Raw genomic sequence first — 17,619 nt, 5'->3', positions numbered from 1 at the left:
GCGAGGCTTTAAGCTGCCACGCTGACGTGCACTGCACAGTCCGTGCCGGTACCCTTCTGCCTCCTGTCATGGAGCTGCAGTCGCAGGTGAGAAAAAGGCAAATACCAGGAATGATGATTCATTTGCGTTCAAGACACTGGTTTGAGAGGGAACCTCTTTTCGGTGGTGGAGGGACTCGTCCTCCTGTTCCTGGAAATAGTCGGCATGAGAACCCCAGAGGCTTTAAAATGAAGTAGATCCCCAGGACGATCTTCAACCGCAGCAATCCCAAATTCCAGCTTAGTGACTTTGTCGATGCCCAGACCCCAGATCGAGCCTTCTTCACCGACAGGCAACTCTCCGAACAGCAGGTTTCGATGCGATGGGACGACGTTGTTCTGATAATGGATCTCCACTGCCCGCAAGCCTGGTATGACGAAACTGTCTACTTCTTCGGGAAGATATGGCTTACCCGGATTTGTTGCTCGATTAATATGTGGCCGTTTGAAGGCGTTTGTATGGACCAGTCGCGCCACGCAGTGTTTCAAGGCTTTTTTCAGGGTATCTGCACTGTTTCCTGCCATTTGCAGTTCGCTTTCGATCTCCTGGAGGCATTCACGCATGTTCCAAGTTGCTCTGCAGTCTGCTGCTTGTGAGAACAGCGGCGCGAGCATAGCGAAAAATTCCGCAGCTTGACCTGGGTTTTGTTCGATGTCGATGATATGGAGGACCCTGTATCGAGGATGGTCATCGATTTCATAAGCGTATAGTGATGCGTCCATTTTCGTTGTCCGATCTTCATCCACAAAGACACCAGCCGGATAAGTGCAAGGGCTCCCAACGGACTGTAGGATTTCCATCAACGATGCATTCTCAAATGAAGAAGACAGGGCCGGCGCCAACCACCCTGGGCGCTCTCCCTTGGCGGCAGCGTCGAAGAGCATAGGCACAAGTTGGTATCGGCCAAGCAACTGCCGATACTGTCTCGAACAATCAACCATTAGATCTTGCAGCGGCATCGACCATGGCGTCTCAGGAACGTGGTAGCCAGGGAGCAGAAGCATTTGCGACAGGATGGCGTCTCGAGTGTGGGATGTGACCCTAATGGACGAGTTTGCGATCATGCTCCAGTTGAAGGCAAACCAGTCTGGATGGACCTCGAGAGGACAATTTTCCGAGGGCAGACTGGGCAGACTACACGAGACAACTTCGCCTCGTATGAGTAGTCGCAAGATTCCTGCAATAACAGCGGACGAAAAGAAGGTGGTGCTGAGATCATATCTGGTGCACCATGTAATCAGACATCCGGCTAGTTCTCGGACGCCGTCCGTAGCCCGAGGCGGGTCATAAGAGCACGGCTGGACCGTCCAGAGGTCGTCTGATATATCGGATGCCTTGGCCACAGTATGTGAGAGCCAATTATTGGCGGTGACGAGCATGAGCGACTTGGAATAAAGGACTTCTTGCCTCGTCCATACCCTTGTCAACCAAGCGTCTGATAGCGCGGGGCAACAGCAGGTTGAAGTGTGTTCTCTCAGCCAGTCGTTCACGTAATCATATCGTGTATTCTCGCCCTCGTTTTCGGGCAGCTCTGGAATATCTCGCGCAGCTTGGCACGGCCAGGATGTCAGCAATGCCACGCAACTCTTCGCATTTTGGAAGACTTTCGGAATCTGCTGGAGTTGCTGGGAGAAGAGCAGCTCATCTTCTCTGGTCTGGTCGATACAGAAGAGATCCAACCAGAACCACGAAGACCACTTGTCTGGAGAGTGCTGGATCTTGAAGAGCCAGTCGAGAAATTGGCGTTTCGCGGGTGACATCGAGATGGGCCACGGAGCAAGGTCTGTAACGACAATGGTGCTCCCAGGCCCTGTACGATCGGTCCAGGCGTGCGAGATTGCGAGATATGGCTCCGTCATGGAGATTTTGTAGTCCAGCTTATAGCCTGTGGTCGTCTCTTTTGCTTCGAGCAAGCGAAATACCAACGTGTGGTCGTTCTTCAAGGCAAAGCGGATAAAATCGCGTGCAATGTCGAGAACTGCCGTCTCACGGCGATATCTGCGGGGCGGGACAAGGCATTGAGCCATTGTTGAGCGCTCCCGTTCGTTCTTGTGCTGGCGGCAAGCTAATGAGAGACTTCAACGTTGGTCAAGGACCTCGCTATGTCCTTCCGTTCGCATGGAGGCGCATTTTGCCAGATGCGAGGACGAGGCCAGCCTCACCCTTTCAGCGGGACGAAGAAACTCTCCACCACTACCAGCTCTACAGGACGCAGTGTGCACTTAGCCAGACCAAGCTAGTCGGTATATCGATGCAAATACACGCCAACAGCTGCTGCGGTTCTTCGTACCGAAGCAGCCTGAGCTTGTCCAAATCGTCTGTCGTTCCTTTGGAGCCCTGACCAGCTGTGGCTTCAACGACTCCAGCTCCGTGGGAGATTCACCGGGCCGACCAATCAAGTCGCCCAACTCATCAGGCGGAGTTGAATGTCCCTAAACCACAAGCGTGAGAATGGCGTCTTCAACGACTACCAGCTGATGTCCATACCTTGGCGTGTTGGCGCTACAAGTGCGTTAGTGGTGCGGATCTCGTCAGTCAGAAACTGGGATCTGCTTACTCGGTTCACGGCACCGTATAGCCTCATTGGACCTTACCACTGGTGAGATACGGCTGATCACTCCCCCGGCTCGCGCAGCCGGGGGTGACTACAGGGCGGCATCACCCTTGACCGATCGAGGGTGATATGAGATCGAAAAGTTTCTCGCCTCTAACCCAAGTTCAATTGGTTGTATACGAGGCACTTCGTATAGGTAACCCTGTTATGAACCTTCTTTCCCCTGTCAAGCGGCCCCCTACCTCAGGCGTCCGATATCATGACAATGGATTTGAAGAAAGGTCTTGCTTCCTTCAAGGAGATTGAGCGGGATAAAGGCGGCCTTAGCTGACCGATGGTAAGATGTTGACAAAATGTGGTAGTTCACTCTCAGTTTGAAGGCCAGGTCTTCTCGAGTCTTTCTTCATCGCGACATGTTCCTATAGCTCTGTTACTGTGACCAGTCACCATAATGGGAAGCATTGATCGACCTTCAAAGCCCTACTCAGTGTTGATTGTGGGTGCAGGCATTGGCGGTCTGTCCGCTGCCATTGCACTCTCTCGCAGGGGTCTAGACGTCACAGTTCTCGAAGGAAAACCAGAGCTGAACGAATTCGGCGCCAGCATCAGCATTGATTCTCATGCAGTCAGGGTGATTAAGAACTACGGCTTGGAGGAGCTGTTCAGGCCCTGCGTCACTGAAAATAGATATATCGATCTTCGAGATGGGGCAAACAACGAGCGCCTGGGTGCGGTATTCCACAATGAAGGGAACCATAGCAGCGTCCTCTGGGGTACACCGAAGTGGAGCATACACCGCGCAGACTATCAACAGCTCCTTGCTGAAGGAGCCCAAGGATATGGCACCAAGATCTTGTTCGATGCCGAAGTCACCAGTGTCGACGTCGACACCAACACAGTGCACCTGAAGGATGGACGTTCCCTCTCCGCCGACCTCGTTGTAGGTGCAGATGGATTGCGCTCTGCGGTCCGTCGATCTATCCCTGCCACAGCCTCCGTCGAGCTGATCCCCTCGGACGAGAAAGCCTATCGTTGCACTGTCGACAAGGACACTATGGTATCAAACCCAAATCTCAACTGGTTGTTGACGCAGGGCACCAGCCAAATATGGCTCATGCCAGGTAAATACATCCTGTCTTGGCCCTTACCACCACACAGGCCGTATGATGTTGTTGTGTGCATCGGCGATGGCTGTAACGTACCCTACGGCTATTGGGGCATCAAGGCCGATCCACAACAAGTCGCTGCCGAGTTTGGAGATGCCTGTCCTACCATAAGAGACCTGCTTGCGAATATCGGCCCTTGTGTTCAGTGGAGGGTGGCCGAGCTTCCTCCTCTGAGTACCTGCCGGAGTGAAAAGGGGGGAGTGGTCCTTCTTGGGGATGCCTGGCATGCCATGCTTCCTCACGCTGGCTCTGGCGGCTCATGTGCGATCGAAGATGGCGCCGTCCTCGGTGAATGCGTGGGCTGGGCGTGGGAAAACGGCCGGTCGATCGCGGATGCCACAAAGGCATACGAGGTGCTTCGAAAGCCGCGCGTCGAACGCATCCAAGCCGCAAGCCATGACGGTGTGGCGTGGTTGAATGGTCATGACGCTGAGGGACGCAACGCTTTTTTGGCTAAGCAGTTCAAGATTGACCAGGCGGAGCTGGCGCGACCGGAACAGGAGAGGAGGGCACAGCCTCTCCCGCCGGCAGACATGAATGCACCCTTCCCGAGCCCCCCATTCCTGCAGTGGCTATATAGCTATGATGCTATAAAGGAGACACGGAAATATCTGGCTCAACAGGCACTTTAAGCTCGCAGGGTCCAGTGTTGTGATCTCTCTCTCGACATACAGGATTCCTAGCCATGCCGGGTTGCGAGGGGGCATCAATCTATTCATCTGGTGACGGAGAGCCTGCGTTGGGCGATAGCCTAGTTATTGTGTGTAGTAACTTGGAACACTATATTTCAGCCATTGAAGAGAAATATATCCATCAGACAATGTCACTGACTTCAAGGCACCCACGATCTACCACACGGTGAATGTTTTGGTGCTCATCCTACGTACCTTGAGCAACAGATTGTACGACATCTTTCAGAGATGAGAGAGCATGATCTGTTATTAAACCATGTCAAAGTCTCATTAAAGCAGCAAGTGGAGTCAAGCCAAGAATCCCATGGCCGATTCCGTGGAACTTCAACTCCAACTTTCGCTGCATTCTACACATCCATCAACGACAGCTCGAGTTCATTCCATCATCGAAGTCGGTCCATCATGTCGGAGGCCGGACTAGCAGAGCGAATCGACGCCAACATCGCCGAGTTTTTTGCATCATGGAACATCTGGACGACCATTCTTGTGCTCGCCCTTGCAGCGTTCCTCATCTACCCGCTGCTTACAGGCCGTGAACCAGACACTCACCCCTATTTGCTCGCGAGGCAAGCACAGGTGGCACCCATCCGTCAGTCAGGTGAGTCGGCCGTCTACCGCGCCATCGACATCCCCCATGGTTATCCTCTCCGTGCCGGTCTGGGTGTCAAAGATCCGGGGACACCAAAGTGGAGTTCTGGCCGACCGGGGGATCTGCGCGATATCTGGAGGACGGCAGTCCGTGGTGCGGTCAACGAAGAGGGCAATCCGACGGGACAAAGAGGCAAGGTTTTGACAGTCCTCGGCCTGGAAAAGGTCATCGATCATAATTTCGAAGATTTGACGCTCGGAATTAATGTCATTGGCCAATATGTGAAGCGGAACAATGGACAGTCTGTGGCCGTCTGCCTCTCCAACTCGGTGGAATTGTTGTCTTCGATTTTTGGTAAGTTGGATGATATTTACACCCTCTTCAGGCGGCATGTCGAGTTTCTTACCGTGCCCGAACAGCTGGATCATTCTATGGCTTCTCGACAATTCTCCTCCCGTACGGCCTTCCGCCCGACAAGCTCAGCTCGCTTCTCTCCAAGGTTTCAGCCGACCATCTGATCGCGGAAGCCGGCACATTGGACCTCGAATCTCTGTCTTCGACCGCCAAAAGCATCAAAAACATCATCTGGGTCACCCGGCCAGAAAATAGGCATATGGACTGGGAGGACGATTCTCCAGCAGGCTTTGCGGTCAGCTCGTGGCAGGAACTGGTGCAGAAGAACCAGAGACCTTCCAACTCAGAGGTATTGCCTTTGGACAAAGATTCCCAGGTCCCGCCGGTGTCGATCTTCTGTCCGACAGCCACTGGAGGGTTTGACCTCGTCAAGTACACCTCAGAAGTAAGCGTCTTCCCTTCTCAACACAGCTCAGTGCCTGTCAATTGATGCCCTGCATACTGACTATCACATCACGGTTTTTTAGAACCTCATCTCTGGTACCGCTGCACTCTCCGCCACTCTACCACGCGCCCAGAAGCTCGGTCCGAACGACTCGTTCCTCCCAACCCTTCCTCTGACAGACAGCTACACTCTTTGCTGGACTTTTGCCGCCCTGTACTCCAATGCGACGCTGGCACTTAACTCCGTTGCCGGAGACAACGTCGACCTCACCCATGCCTCCTCACAGACGTCCCCGACAGTTGTCCTTGCTTCTCCCACCACGGTGCAGGCATATCTATCCCACCCGAATACAGCCCTCCCCAGCGGATTGTCGAAGTATATGACCACACGCACTCTGCAGCAGGGGAATCTCCCAACCAAACAGGCCACCGCTTTCGATACCCTCTCGCACCTCCGCGTCCTCCTCATCCCTCAATCGGTCACCGCCCCGGCGTCAGCCCGTCTGTCGTCGTCCACACTGCATAACATTCGCACCCACTTCAAATGCCGGATTGGATACGCCCTCACGAGTCCTTCCGTGGCCGGCGCGATTGCCCAGACCAACATCTTCGATTATCGTGACAAGGGCGACAAAGTGTGCTGCGTCGGCGCACCGCTGAGTAGTGTGGAGATCAATTTAGCCGGAGAGGAGCCCGCCATGGGATCGCGTACTCCGCGTGGAGCAACGGTATGTCTGTCCATTATGCATCTGTATTGCCTACTCGCTGTTTTCCTGTGTCGAGCTCGTCCCTCGACTTCTTTCGACCCCTTGTGGTCTTCACGAGCATTTCATCCCATGAATGACGTGTGCTGACTCCATGTGGTACAGGTTACGATCAAGGGCCCTGCGGTGGTTGGTGGGAAGACAACTCTCGACGACGTCAATGTGCAGATCGACGAGGATTATACATTGCTTCTTCTCTGAGCCCATCCCGTCCCGCTAAATCCCGTCAGCGGACGACGCCCGGGGTCCTCCCGCGCCATGACACTTGAAGAGCATATATGGGTTCACTTGGATGTGCTGACTGGCCTGGGGGCAATTAGCGAGTAGCTACGCCCGCCGAACTTGCGTCGAGAGCAGCCAGTAACACAGGGTTACAGATCCAGGGGGCGGAGGAAACGACTTAATTATCCTACTGGGACTGAAATGAATCTGACACTGATAGAAAGAGAGAACCAAAAAAAAGTTGCTCGTCGTGGTTTTCAATGCACCTTGTGTAATGTTTCATCAGCCAGTAGAACCTTAGCTCGAGACCTGCTGGTAGATGATCCATTTAGCTATCTGATTCTGTTCCAGGCTTCTGGCTCCCTTTTCGTGATCGCCACCAACTTGCGCCCGTCTAGACAAATTGCAATTATAGAAAAGGAAAGAGAAGAAATGTGCTCGGTGTCGTGTAATGAATGTCCTTTACCCTTTTTTGGTTGGTGGTAATTGTTTGTCCCTTTGTCCCTTTTTTCTCACTCACTCTCTTTTTCTTTTTGAAAGTGGTGATGGTGGTGATGGTGGTGTGTGCCTTGTTTGCTTCTTCTTCTCGTCGATACGCCATGCAATCCAGCTTCGATCAAATAACCAGTGCCGCAAAGACCAATGTTTGGAAAAGCTCATTCTCATCTGCATCACGTGTTGGAAGACAATGGGCCATGCGAGCGATAGGTGCTTTTGCACGTCATAGGAGTGCTTGATCCAAAACGAAGCCCAGATCCATCTGGATCGACCAGTTGATATAGTATTTCGTGTGGAGTGGCACAGCCTGGTATGGTTGCTCGTCTCTCCAGTCCCCAGACTTCGAAAGTAACCTACCCAGGCAGTAACTTTTTTCCTTCGTGGCATCACGCATCAACCATATACGTATGGAGAGCGTACCAGAGGTTGCATTTCTGCAAAGGATCGGAACTCCCAATGAAGAAGAGAGATGAATGTTGGGTTGACGCTGGAAGACCTCATATGACAGTGAATAGCAAATGGGCGTTCGGACAACCAGCTGAGACAGACTTGAGCGGTGAGTGAGGCAGAAGATAGAAAATAGTTGCTTGTGCCTGAGTCTTTGTACAGTCCTTTTCAAATCAGTTTCTGAAGTGAGAAAAAACAACCACGGCTATCTTGCAAGGTTGAAGCCTTCCACAGGCGGATCTGAAGATGGTTGCCTCGTAGTCGTCAAAATTCGACTTGAATACTCGAGTTGCAATCATGCTCCAAGACACATTTCACCTCTTCCCTTTCTTCGGTCTCGAACGTCCCAATTGGCTTGATGGTCTCCCGCCGGTGAGCATGGCTCGCTGCCTTAGATACTGATCCACCACTTTTTGGACACTTCCTATGTCGTGCTCAGGTTTCCTCAAGTAGTAGATTCTCGCCCGTCTCTTCCTCTTCGGCGCTCTCTGAGCTATTTCCATGCTCTGTACCAGTGGACTATGCACCTTGATCTGCATTTCCATTCCTATCCCTGTCAACTGGTTGCGCAACAGGACCGAGGTGTGAGGCCCTGAGCCTTTGATTGACAGAATCACCCCCGAAACTGGCTCCCCTGAGGTGAAAGTCGCAAGCAGGATATCTCCAACCTTTGCACGATCTTTGTTGGTTTTGTCAAACAGTTTTGCCCTCGCTCCTGTGGGATCCAATAGAGCCAATTGTCGACTGTCGACGATGGAGATGGGATTTTTGCAGGTCTCGGCCTCAGATCGGGGTGATTGATGCACTACTATTTCTCTTTTTCCTAACGAAGCCGTTAGCACGTTTGGTCTCCCAATTCAGGATGAATCATTAACCACCTCTATCAGGTCTGAATCTCTCCGGTATTTGCGACCAGTATGGCGACGGTAGATCGGAGGGTATTTCGAGCTTCTCGGCTGGACGGCGCTGTAGCGTGACAAATGTGCGCTGAAAATGTTGTGGTCGAAGCTCTGGAAATAGGGATCGCCAACAGCACATGGACATACGTGAAGCCATGTTTGTCGACATGTTTGAGGGCAGATTATAAGGAGGGGACAGTGTTTGGCAAGAAAAGGTCAATGGCCAAAGGACATGGGAGCTCAATCGCGGTCACTTTTCGCGGTCCAGGAAGCGGAAGGTGGAGCGACTTGAACTTTTGCCCTTATAGAAAATCATCTTTGGAGACTCAATGGGAGCGCAGCCACGAACTGCCATTTTCAGCCAGACCAACAAGAGTCCTCACGGCGGCTCTGCTTAGACACGCTTCGAGGAAGCACATCCATTTACAATGGCGCAGACCGGTCAAAACCTCTTCTACATTTGCAGGAGCTGTCGACGACATATCTCCAGTTCGAGCTGGGCGCAATCGGCGCGGTCATTCAGCACCACACGCTCGAGATCAAAAGGTACGCTCACATCGGTGTCATATCTTCTATTTAGGATTGTCTGTGCTCACACTTGCAAAGCAATACCAGCTTTCAGTCCAACGTCCAATCCCGAATTCGACGACCTCCTCCTGACATGGCGCCAAAAAGTCTTCATGCCGGCTGCGCTGGAAAACCACCATCGCGATCTCATATACAAGGCATCGCGGCATCCAACCCTCACCAACGAACCTGGAGTTACGGTAACAATGGACGATGATGAAGAGATCAAGCTGGAGCCAATGCACTTTTATGACAAGCCGAACGTGCACAAAAGCATCCTCAAGTTGGTGAAACTTCTTGAGGGAAACCACAACGACACAGATTGGTATAATCTGCCTCCGTTCCTCCATGGGTTGGTCATGGCGAAGATCAATCTTCCGTCTAATTTTTACGAGAAAATCACCCGCAAAGCCTGTGAAGTGGGCAAAGAACGAATCATCCTACGGTGTGCAGAAAAACCGGCTGAAACGGGCGTCAAGCTGTCGCGGCAAGGAGTGGCTCGGGAGTTGATGCTAGGCTTCCATAACCGTGCAGTTTCGGCAAAATTCCAGGGCGGCGAACTTGAGGCAGCTTCGCGTCGAGCCGAGTATGTTGCACGAATGTTGGAAGATGAAGTGCATGGGGGCGGCAAGTTAACGAAAGGCGAGGTGGACGCGAGAAAAGATCCTGTCGTTCTGGCGGTATTGCTGGAGTTAGCTGCTGCAAAAGCGGTATACGCCCATGGCAGCCAGGACCAGGAGGGAAAAGTCGCTAACTATGCGACCAAGCTGCTTCACCTGGACAGCAAGAGTTTACATTCCCAACTCGAGCAACAGACAGAGGCCGAGCAGAACTACGCTTTAGTCGCACTGTTGCCGATCAAGAACTCGATGGAATGGGCGCTGAAGATTGAATCTGTCAAGAATGCTGAAATAGGGAAGCAATTGCAGGCTGAACTGAGTAGCTTGTCCATGGCAGTGAAGAGCACTGTGCAAAGCATTCGGGAGAAGGTTGGAGACAAGCCAAGAAGAAGTTTGATCATGTATGATCAACTTGGCGAGTAGGAGCAGACAGCAGCCTCTAGAAAGAGTGCTGCGGGCGAAGCTTGTGGTGTACCAGCCATTGGCTCTGGTTTCTGAGGCATCCAACATGGAGTGAGTGATGGAGGTCCTCTGAACGCCGCCCCGAGCTCTGTGCCAGCTTCTTGTTGCTGTGTTGATCCAACACTCGGGACTATGTATAACTATTACAAACCAATACACAACTGTATCTACTGCAATCCTTTACTGTCTTGTGAGTATGCATTAAAGAAAGGTATTGAAGATCTGTACCTAGGCGTAATACCCCATTCGTCGCCAGCCATGCAAAAGAGTCACCGAGACTCTGCCACGTTTCCGCCAATGCCCTTCAAGGAACCTCAAGCCATCGCCTCTTACACTTCGAGCACGACTTCAACGAATTTGTTTACAACCTAGAATGACCAAACAATAAATTCCCAACGTCGCGCATTTTGCGCCCACCCTCTCTGACCCTCAACCCGTAGACCGTCTTCCCATCATGGCGAACCCTCCTTCCTCCGACCCTTTCCTCGAAGTGCAAACCGACGTGCAGTCCACACTCCAAAGCACACGGCACCTATTCTCCAGCTACCTCCGTATCCGCACGCTGTCCACGTCTGCGACATCCCCAGAACTGCAACAGTCGCGCGCAGAGCTGCGTTCCAACCTCGAAACATTAACAGCAGACCTTGCGGATCTGCTGGACAGCGTCAAGGCCGTTGAGTCGGACCCGTACCGCTTCGGTCTAGATGTTGCGGAGGTGCAACGGAGGAGACAGTTCGTGCAGGATGTAGGCGACGAGGTGGAGGGGATGAGGAGGGAGTTGGAGGGCGTCACTACAGACACACACGTCGCCGGAGGAGTATACCCTACGTCTGCCCCTACAGCACCCGCCGGCGGCGGCGGTGGGAGCACAAGAGGACCGAATGAGAGACTACCGAATCCCTCATCCTTCGAGGATGATCACGATGACGAAGACGACGACGACCCCTACGGCGCTTTCGAGACTCAGCAGCAAGAGATGATGATGCGCGAACAAGACGAACAACTGGACGGCGTGTTCCAAAGTGTCGGCGTCTTGCGTGGTCAGGCAGAAGACATGGGCCGCGAACTAGAGGAACAAGGTGCCCTGCTGGACGAGGTAGACACCCTGGCAGACCGTGTGGGAGGGAAGTTGAGTGTTGGGGTAAAGAAAGTGGGCGAGGTGATTAGACGGAACGAAGATAGCATGAGCAGTTGCTGTATCGGGGTGTTGATTGTGGTTTTGGTGATATTGTTGATCCTAGTCATTGTCATTTGAGGGCGCGGATGTTTCTATCTTTTTGCTTGGATTACTCCAGCACCGACGAGTGCACTTGAGTGCTGTTCGGTTGATCCTTAGGGAACACAACGGTTGGAAGGAAATCAGGTCTCCGAACGCCTGAACGCCACCCGACGATGACAGACAACTTTCGAAGGAAGCCGCTCGATCGCCAGTGTGGATCCCGAAGAGAACTGACAGCCCTTTACCGAGCTGCTTTCTATGAGCGTCCATATCCCAGCTGTATCCAAACGAGCAAGATCGGTCGGTACCTCAACCATTGCGCGGCCTCTTGCGCTGTCTGCCGTCGTTGTCGTCCTCATCCTCTGCGAGCACCAACTCCGGGGCCTCGTCATCATCTTCCTCTTCATCCTCATCACTGTCGAATTCGAAGTCGTCTTCCTCTTGGCCAGCCGATATAAAATAATCCATGGCATCAGGCCAGAGATCCTCTGCCATAGCGGTGGCGACCTCGGCACCGGCTGGGAAGATTTCGACATCCAGCATCTCTTCCAACTCCTCGTCTTCACTCTCATCCTCCTCGTCTTTGGACTCTTCTGCTGCCCCGTTCCCAGACGACTTTTTCGGTTTTTCCGGTTTTTCGGCATCAACCGTGCCCCTGAAGCCGAACCAAGAAAAGAAACTTGGCTGGTGATCGTCATTTTCGTCTTTCTCAAGGTTGAGACGAAGCTTCTCATACTGCCACAGCGCCTCCCGGTCCACGATATTAACCACCTTGTCTCCATTCTTGAGTTTCAGCGCTTCCTCTGCTTCGTACAATTCAACAGCGGCATCGAGGAGACCGCGTGTTAGGTCTTTCTTCTTGCCCTTCCATTTGATTGGAACCGGCTTCGAGATCAGGTCACCAGGTCCGTCTTCAGCTGCGCGAAATTCGAAGTCCTTGACCAAGGTGGTATCAGTCATGAATTCATTGGGGCCAAACTGAAATTTGAATCGAAGGCTGCGGGGTTCGCCTTCGGTTTCAGATTGGATTTGATATCGTTCAACGGAGAACGACTCGATAGCGGCGAGGAGAGGCAAGTCATCTGGAGTGAAGAAGCTTCGAATCTCCTCAGGCCCGGAGCCAAACACTGTCGGCCAAAAATCTGGCACTCGCTTAAATAGTGTCTCTCTCTTCGAATACAGAGGCCGTAAAGAGTATTCCTTTCTTCGCACTGGATCACTGTCAGCTTGTGCGGTAGGCTCGATCGGAATGGCTTCTTACAAGCATCAATCTCAACCTGAGCAAAGTCCCTCTCTAGGTCTCCAAGCTCCTTGAAAACTGAGGCGAGGTCATTTAGAGGTGGCGCCATCTTGCAGAACCCAAATGTGATGTTGGAGTGCTACTGTTGATATGGTCGCAGTCAAGGCTTTTATCGCGAGTGCTTGGGGTCACCGCAGCGACAAAATTTCAGGATATTCTGCCGTGTCAAAAATAAAGGCGGTGAAAGATTTAAAGGCGGTGACAGAGGTACCCATTACCTGGGGTAATAATAACAGTTCTTTTCCGTAGTTCCATCATTAATTAACATACCTTCCAGCACTGCTGCTGTATTCGTTTTTGTCTTTCTCATTGTGAGTTGATTGATGGCTAAAGGTTGAAATCCTCACTCATTGACATGCGAGCCGACATCAGCACAGAGAACTCAGAGTATCACAACCCTTGTGCAAGCTGCGGACAAGTTAGTCACTCCACCAACCAAATGTCGAGAAAATGGACATGGTCCAGTGCTCAGACAGCGGGCCTTTCAGGAGCCCTGGTTGTGGTCAAGCACGGGATTTCATTATGCGATGTTGTGATAGGGACCTCTAGTCGGTAGCTAAGTCCCTTTCACTCCGATGGAAGGCATCTTTTAGTGATGTGACAAACCCCTGGACATCTCACTATCTGGACCCTTTTTCTTTCACGCCAATGTTTCTCTCACAATCACCACTTTTTGCTCGGCGAGTCTCCTTTGGGATCGGAGCGGGCTGCTACCTAGGCGCATTCGCGTTGTTCCTCTGCCACGTTGCTCGCATGGTTCGCTTGTGTGGGCGAAGAGAAGTTGTCTCGAATCTAAGAAAATGCAACAGCGGTGAGGATCTCCTGCAGAACAAGGAGGGGATGCTCGTCTAAAGTCCCTTCGCTTCTCTGCTCAATGCGGTTTAAGTGGAAAGCCTTGCTGGAAATGCGCAACCGCGTAGGATACTCGTGCAACATTGCCGGCGATCGTTCCTCGTCTGGTTGCTAGGTTGGCTGTTAGGTCCGCTGCATGCACTCTCTTGGCTTAGGGGGGGAGGGAAGGGGTTTGGGGCATTGAAAGCGTTCTCTCCTCACCCTGGACTTCATACCCTGGTTCCTGGATAAAGCAACCAACAGCTAACTGTCGACTAAAATCTGCATGTCTACACATCATGCAGACTGCGCGCCATCCACAACGCTGCAGACTCTACTGCTCACGCAATCAATGCTCACAGTCTTTTCCGTCGAGTCCCTCATGTTCGCATTCCACACTTGTGGGTAGGTGCGTTGTCCAAGTGTTCCTCGGGAGGGTTCATTGAGGATTCTCAACCCCTCAGATAAGCTCAAACGACAACACGGGCAAGGCCCCCGGTAAGGCTTGAAATCAGCGGGAAGCTCGTTCCCCAGGATGTGCCGCCCCGTTGATAGTGGCGCTTTTGTGGCCACTTCCCGGCAATGTACGGCGCTGATCCGCGCCCCGACTTGTGTGCCACTATTGGCGGAGGAGTTCCCCTGGAAAAGGCCTGAGATAATGTCTTTCCCTCGTCAGTCCAACACCACTCGTGTCAGCTCGCCGTGTCATTCCTTCAACTCCTCAAGGTCTGGTGGGTTTGCTAGACTTGAGCTCGTCATTTGACACAAGCTGACCTCGAACGCAGCTTGTCAGACTGGGTTTGAAGCAGCAAGCCCTAGCAGCTTGTCTTGTCTCTAGTTGCTTTTGCTCCGAACTCTGTGGAGAACCCATGCCACACTTGGGGCCCTCGAGCGCGAAATCCTTCCAGGTCACACATGTGTCGCATGCCAACACAGACATCGTGGGAAAGGAAATCAAACTAAACTCATGCCCTGGCTCTTTCACACCTCTCGCACCTGTCTCGCCAAGCTAGCGTGAGAAAACAATACTCGTCTCGCTACGAGGCACCATGTGCAAAAGCCATTGCATGCTCCCGATAGGAGAACAAGGAAAGACTCAAGTACCGCGATACCCGCGCCCATGGCTTATGATTCTCCTCCCTTCTGTGCACACTTTTCTTTGATTTCGCGTCTGTTTAACCTATTTTCTGCGCCCTTTCCCTTCCCTAGTCGTGAGTTATCGTCAAAATGACTGTATTCGCTTCAGATGCCGCTGCTTTGGAGGCAGCAGGTAAGAAGCAGGTGTTGAAGGTGGGGTTGACACTACAAAATACTCGTTGTCGCATGTCGCTGACTTGTTGTTACAGCGGGAATGGAACTTTTGGGCGTTGCTGGGTATGTCAGCGTGCACTCTGTGCACATGGGAAGCCACGAGCGCTCTCTTTGCTGGTGCTTACAGCAATGGCGGTCCCGCCTCTGTTGTATACGGATTCATCGTGTCTGTACTTGGAACTCTCTGCATCGCCGGCTCCTTTGCTGAGATGGCTTCTATGTATGGCTTCGAATTACCCCTCATGGAAAATGGCTTACTGACTAGCGATCTAGCTCGCCAATTGCTGGGGCTCAATATCACTGGAGCGCTGAACATTCGCCGGTCAGGTGGCGCGCTATCATCAGCTACGTGCAAGGCTGGGTCACCATCACCGGATGGGTCGCAGCTGTGGCATCTGTGTGTTATTTGATTGCAACCATGATTCAAGGCGTTGCGATCCTGAACTATTCCGGCTACGAAGCGAAGCGGTGGCACGCAACACTGATGATGATCGGGTTTGCTGGAGTGGCCGCGCTGGGAAATACCTATGGCAAGAAATTTCTGCCGCTTTGGGAGACCTTGGGAGGGTTTCTCCATGTGCTATTCTTCTTCATCGTTTTTATCGCCATTTTGGCCACTAGCACAAAGGCTAGCGACAAGGACGTTTGGGGTACATTCATCAACGGGGGCGGATGGAGCAGTGACGGTGTCAGCTTCTGCATTGGGTTCCTTACACCGGCTTTTGCACTCGCGGGCGTTGATGCGGTTGTCCACATGAGCGAGGAAGCGTACAATGCGCCTCTCAACATCCCTCGCGCGATGATTTGGTCAGTTACAATCAACGGATTGGCTGGCTTTGCATACATCATTACAATCCTGTACGCCATCACCGATACCGATGCGGTTCTCACGACACCGACCGGATACCCTATAATTGCGGTCTTTCTGCAAGCCACCAACAACCAGAAGGCTGCGACCGCGATGATGACTGCAGTCATCATTGTCTTCACTATGAACCTCTTTGGGTGCACAGCATCGGTCTCCCGGCTCATCTGGGCATTTGCAAGAGACCATGGCCTTCCATTCTCCGGGTTCTTCTCGCACATCACCCCTTGGAATAAATGTCCGACGAATGCTGTCCTCTCAATCTTCGTCTCCGTTTCGCTGCTATCTCTCATCAACATTGGATCCACCACCGCCTTCAATGCCTTGATCTCTCTGACGACGCTAGGCTTTTACTTTTCCTACGCCATCCCCACCGTCATGTTCGCTATTCGCCGCTATGACACCTCCAATCCTATCAATTTCGGACCTTGGACCATGGGAAAGTTCGGTCTTCCGATAAACATCCTTACGGTAGCATTCTGCGTGTTCCTCATCATCTTCCTGCCATTCCCACCTTATCTTCCGGTCACGGGACAGAATATGAACTACGCTTCTCCTGTATTCGGGTTCGTCATGATTTGTGCTACTGTCAACTATGCCCTGCGAGCCCGCAAGAAGTTTACCGGCCCCATCAAAGAGGTCAGCAGTGAGACCAGCAGTGAGGAGGTCGTTCATGAGAGTGTCATCCCGGAGAAGCAGACTGCCAACTCGGAATCTTCTTGAAGAACCCTCCTTTCTCCAGCAATTCGATTCGGAATGCTCAGCGCTGTCACTTGACACTCTACAGTTGGCTAAGGGCATGGTGGTTTGGAGAAAGGAAAATTGAGAAGGCACTTTGCCTAACCTGCATTTTCGTACATACATTCGGGCATATATCATTGTTCCCGCAGAAACCGGAGTCAAAGTTCAAGCCAACACAAAGTATATAAGGAGATTGACCCTTGTCACCCAGCCCACGGACGGACCATTTTATCGTTTCCTGTCCTACCGTACTCATGTGACACGACCAGCTCATTTGAGTATTTAGTTGTCTGGCCATAATGCCAGTGTCCGGAAGGTGACTTGCCTGTGACGGACTGCATTATTGCTGAAGGTGTTTCACGACCGTGCCCTGACACGAGTGGCACCTTGTGGTTTGAGGAGTTGTCATATGTTCGATATGTCGGCATCAAATAGTTATCGGAAAGAAGGTGCATGGGATGTAGCACGCAGCACGAGGTGGAAGTTGTTCTTTTATATCAGATAACCCATCAACACCCTTCCCAGATGAACTCTGTTGTATAAAGAAACAATCTTTTCTGGTAAGGCGGGTCGTATCCAGAGATTTGCAGACAGGGAGCCACGAAAAAATGTCGGACGGGTAACAGCTGCTGCCTCTCTGTCTTCAAATGGGATTAGTAAAAGTTGCCTGCTCGGTTCGACAGCCACGTTATGATGATCACTGGATCTGGCCAGTGTCAGTCATTCGATCGTCGTGATCAATAGCTCCACTTCCGATCTCCGACCTCATCTCCTCAAATTAGACATAATAGAGGATCAGAGGACTTGGTGACATATCTGACGGTCTGGCGGCATTCATGTCTCGGTTACTAGTACAGCGCGATCTTTGCCTGTCGTGGACCAGACTGCCAGCGAGTCACACGCACATTTTGAGAAGGTCGTCGACGATAAATCCTCCCAGATGGAAGGATTCTCGGTTCGAATCTCCACAGGCAGCCTGTGACAAGCAGTACGCCAAAGGCGTTGTCAGTAGTCGACACTACTGGAGATACGAGA

At 52.1% G+C, this 17,619-nt stretch overlaps 7 protein-coding genes across 7 annotated transcripts; 5 read left to right on the top strand and 2 right to left on the bottom strand.

Annotated features, from left to right (window-relative positions):
- Window positions 1-128: 128 nt before the first annotated feature.
- Window positions 129-2,066, bottom strand: AYL99_00710 (hypothetical protein; the record flags this gene model as incomplete). The annotated part of the gene is made up of 1 exon (XM_018832226.1): window positions 129-2,066. One exon carries the CDS (start codon window positions 2,064-2,066, stop codon window positions 129-131), a length of 1,938 nt encoding a protein of 645 aa, XP_018698105.1.
- A 978-nt stretch (window positions 2,067-3,044) lies between these two features.
- On the top strand, window positions 3,045-4,391 carry AYL99_00709 (hypothetical protein; the record flags this gene model as incomplete). The annotated part of the gene is made up of 1 exon (XM_018832225.1): window positions 3,045-4,391. One exon carries the CDS (start codon window positions 3,045-3,047, stop codon window positions 4,389-4,391), a length of 1,347 nt encoding a protein of 448 aa, XP_018698104.1.
- Window positions 4,392-4,853: 462 nt separating this feature from the next.
- Window positions 4,854-6,803, top strand: AYL99_00708 (hypothetical protein; the record flags this gene model as incomplete). Its single annotated transcript, XM_018832224.1, has 4 exons — window positions 4,854-5,394; window positions 5,460-5,839; window positions 5,922-6,566; window positions 6,708-6,803. 4 exons carry the CDS (start codon window positions 4,854-4,856, stop codon window positions 6,801-6,803), a joined length of 1,662 nt encoding a protein of 553 aa, XP_018698103.1.
- Window positions 6,804-9,096: 2,293 nt separating this feature from the next.
- On the top strand, window positions 9,097-10,278 carry AYL99_00707 (hypothetical protein; the record flags this gene model as incomplete). The annotated part of the gene is made up of 2 exons (XM_018832223.1): window positions 9,097-9,214; window positions 9,275-10,278. 2 exons carry the CDS (start codon window positions 9,097-9,099, stop codon window positions 10,276-10,278), a joined length of 1,122 nt encoding a protein of 373 aa, XP_018698102.1.
- A 493-nt stretch (window positions 10,279-10,771) lies between these two features.
- On the top strand, window positions 10,772-11,572 carry AYL99_00706 (hypothetical protein; the record flags this gene model as incomplete). The annotated part of the gene is made up of 1 exon (XM_018832222.1): window positions 10,772-11,572. One exon carries the CDS (start codon window positions 10,772-10,774, stop codon window positions 11,570-11,572), a length of 801 nt encoding a protein of 266 aa, XP_018698101.1.
- Window positions 11,573-11,845: 273 nt separating this feature from the next.
- On the bottom strand, window positions 11,846-12,885 carry AYL99_00705 (hypothetical protein; the record flags this gene model as incomplete). The annotated part of the gene is made up of 2 exons (XM_018832221.1): window positions 11,846-12,747; window positions 12,798-12,885. 2 exons carry the CDS (start codon window positions 12,883-12,885, stop codon window positions 11,846-11,848), a joined length of 990 nt encoding a protein of 329 aa, XP_018698100.1.
- A 2,009-nt stretch (window positions 12,886-14,894) lies between these two features.
- AYL99_00704 (hypothetical protein) lies at window positions 14,895-16,566 on the top strand (the record flags this gene model as incomplete). Its single annotated transcript, XM_018832220.1, has 3 exons — window positions 14,895-14,957; window positions 15,014-15,198; window positions 15,252-16,566. 3 exons carry the CDS (start codon window positions 14,895-14,897, stop codon window positions 16,564-16,566), a joined length of 1,563 nt encoding a protein of 520 aa, XP_018698099.1.
- Window positions 16,567-17,619: the final 1,053 nt, after the last annotated feature.

This window comes from Fonsecaea erecta (genome assembly GCF_001651985.1).
Source record: "Fonsecaea erecta strain CBS 125763 chromosome Unknown Scaff1, whole genome shotgun sequence".
NCBI classification, from domain to species: Eukaryota; Fungi; Ascomycota; class Eurotiomycetes; order Chaetothyriales; family Herpotrichiellaceae; genus Fonsecaea; species Fonsecaea erecta.
The sequence above is the reverse complement of the archived record's forward strand: the minus strand, read 5'-3'. Positions and strand labels throughout refer to the sequence as shown.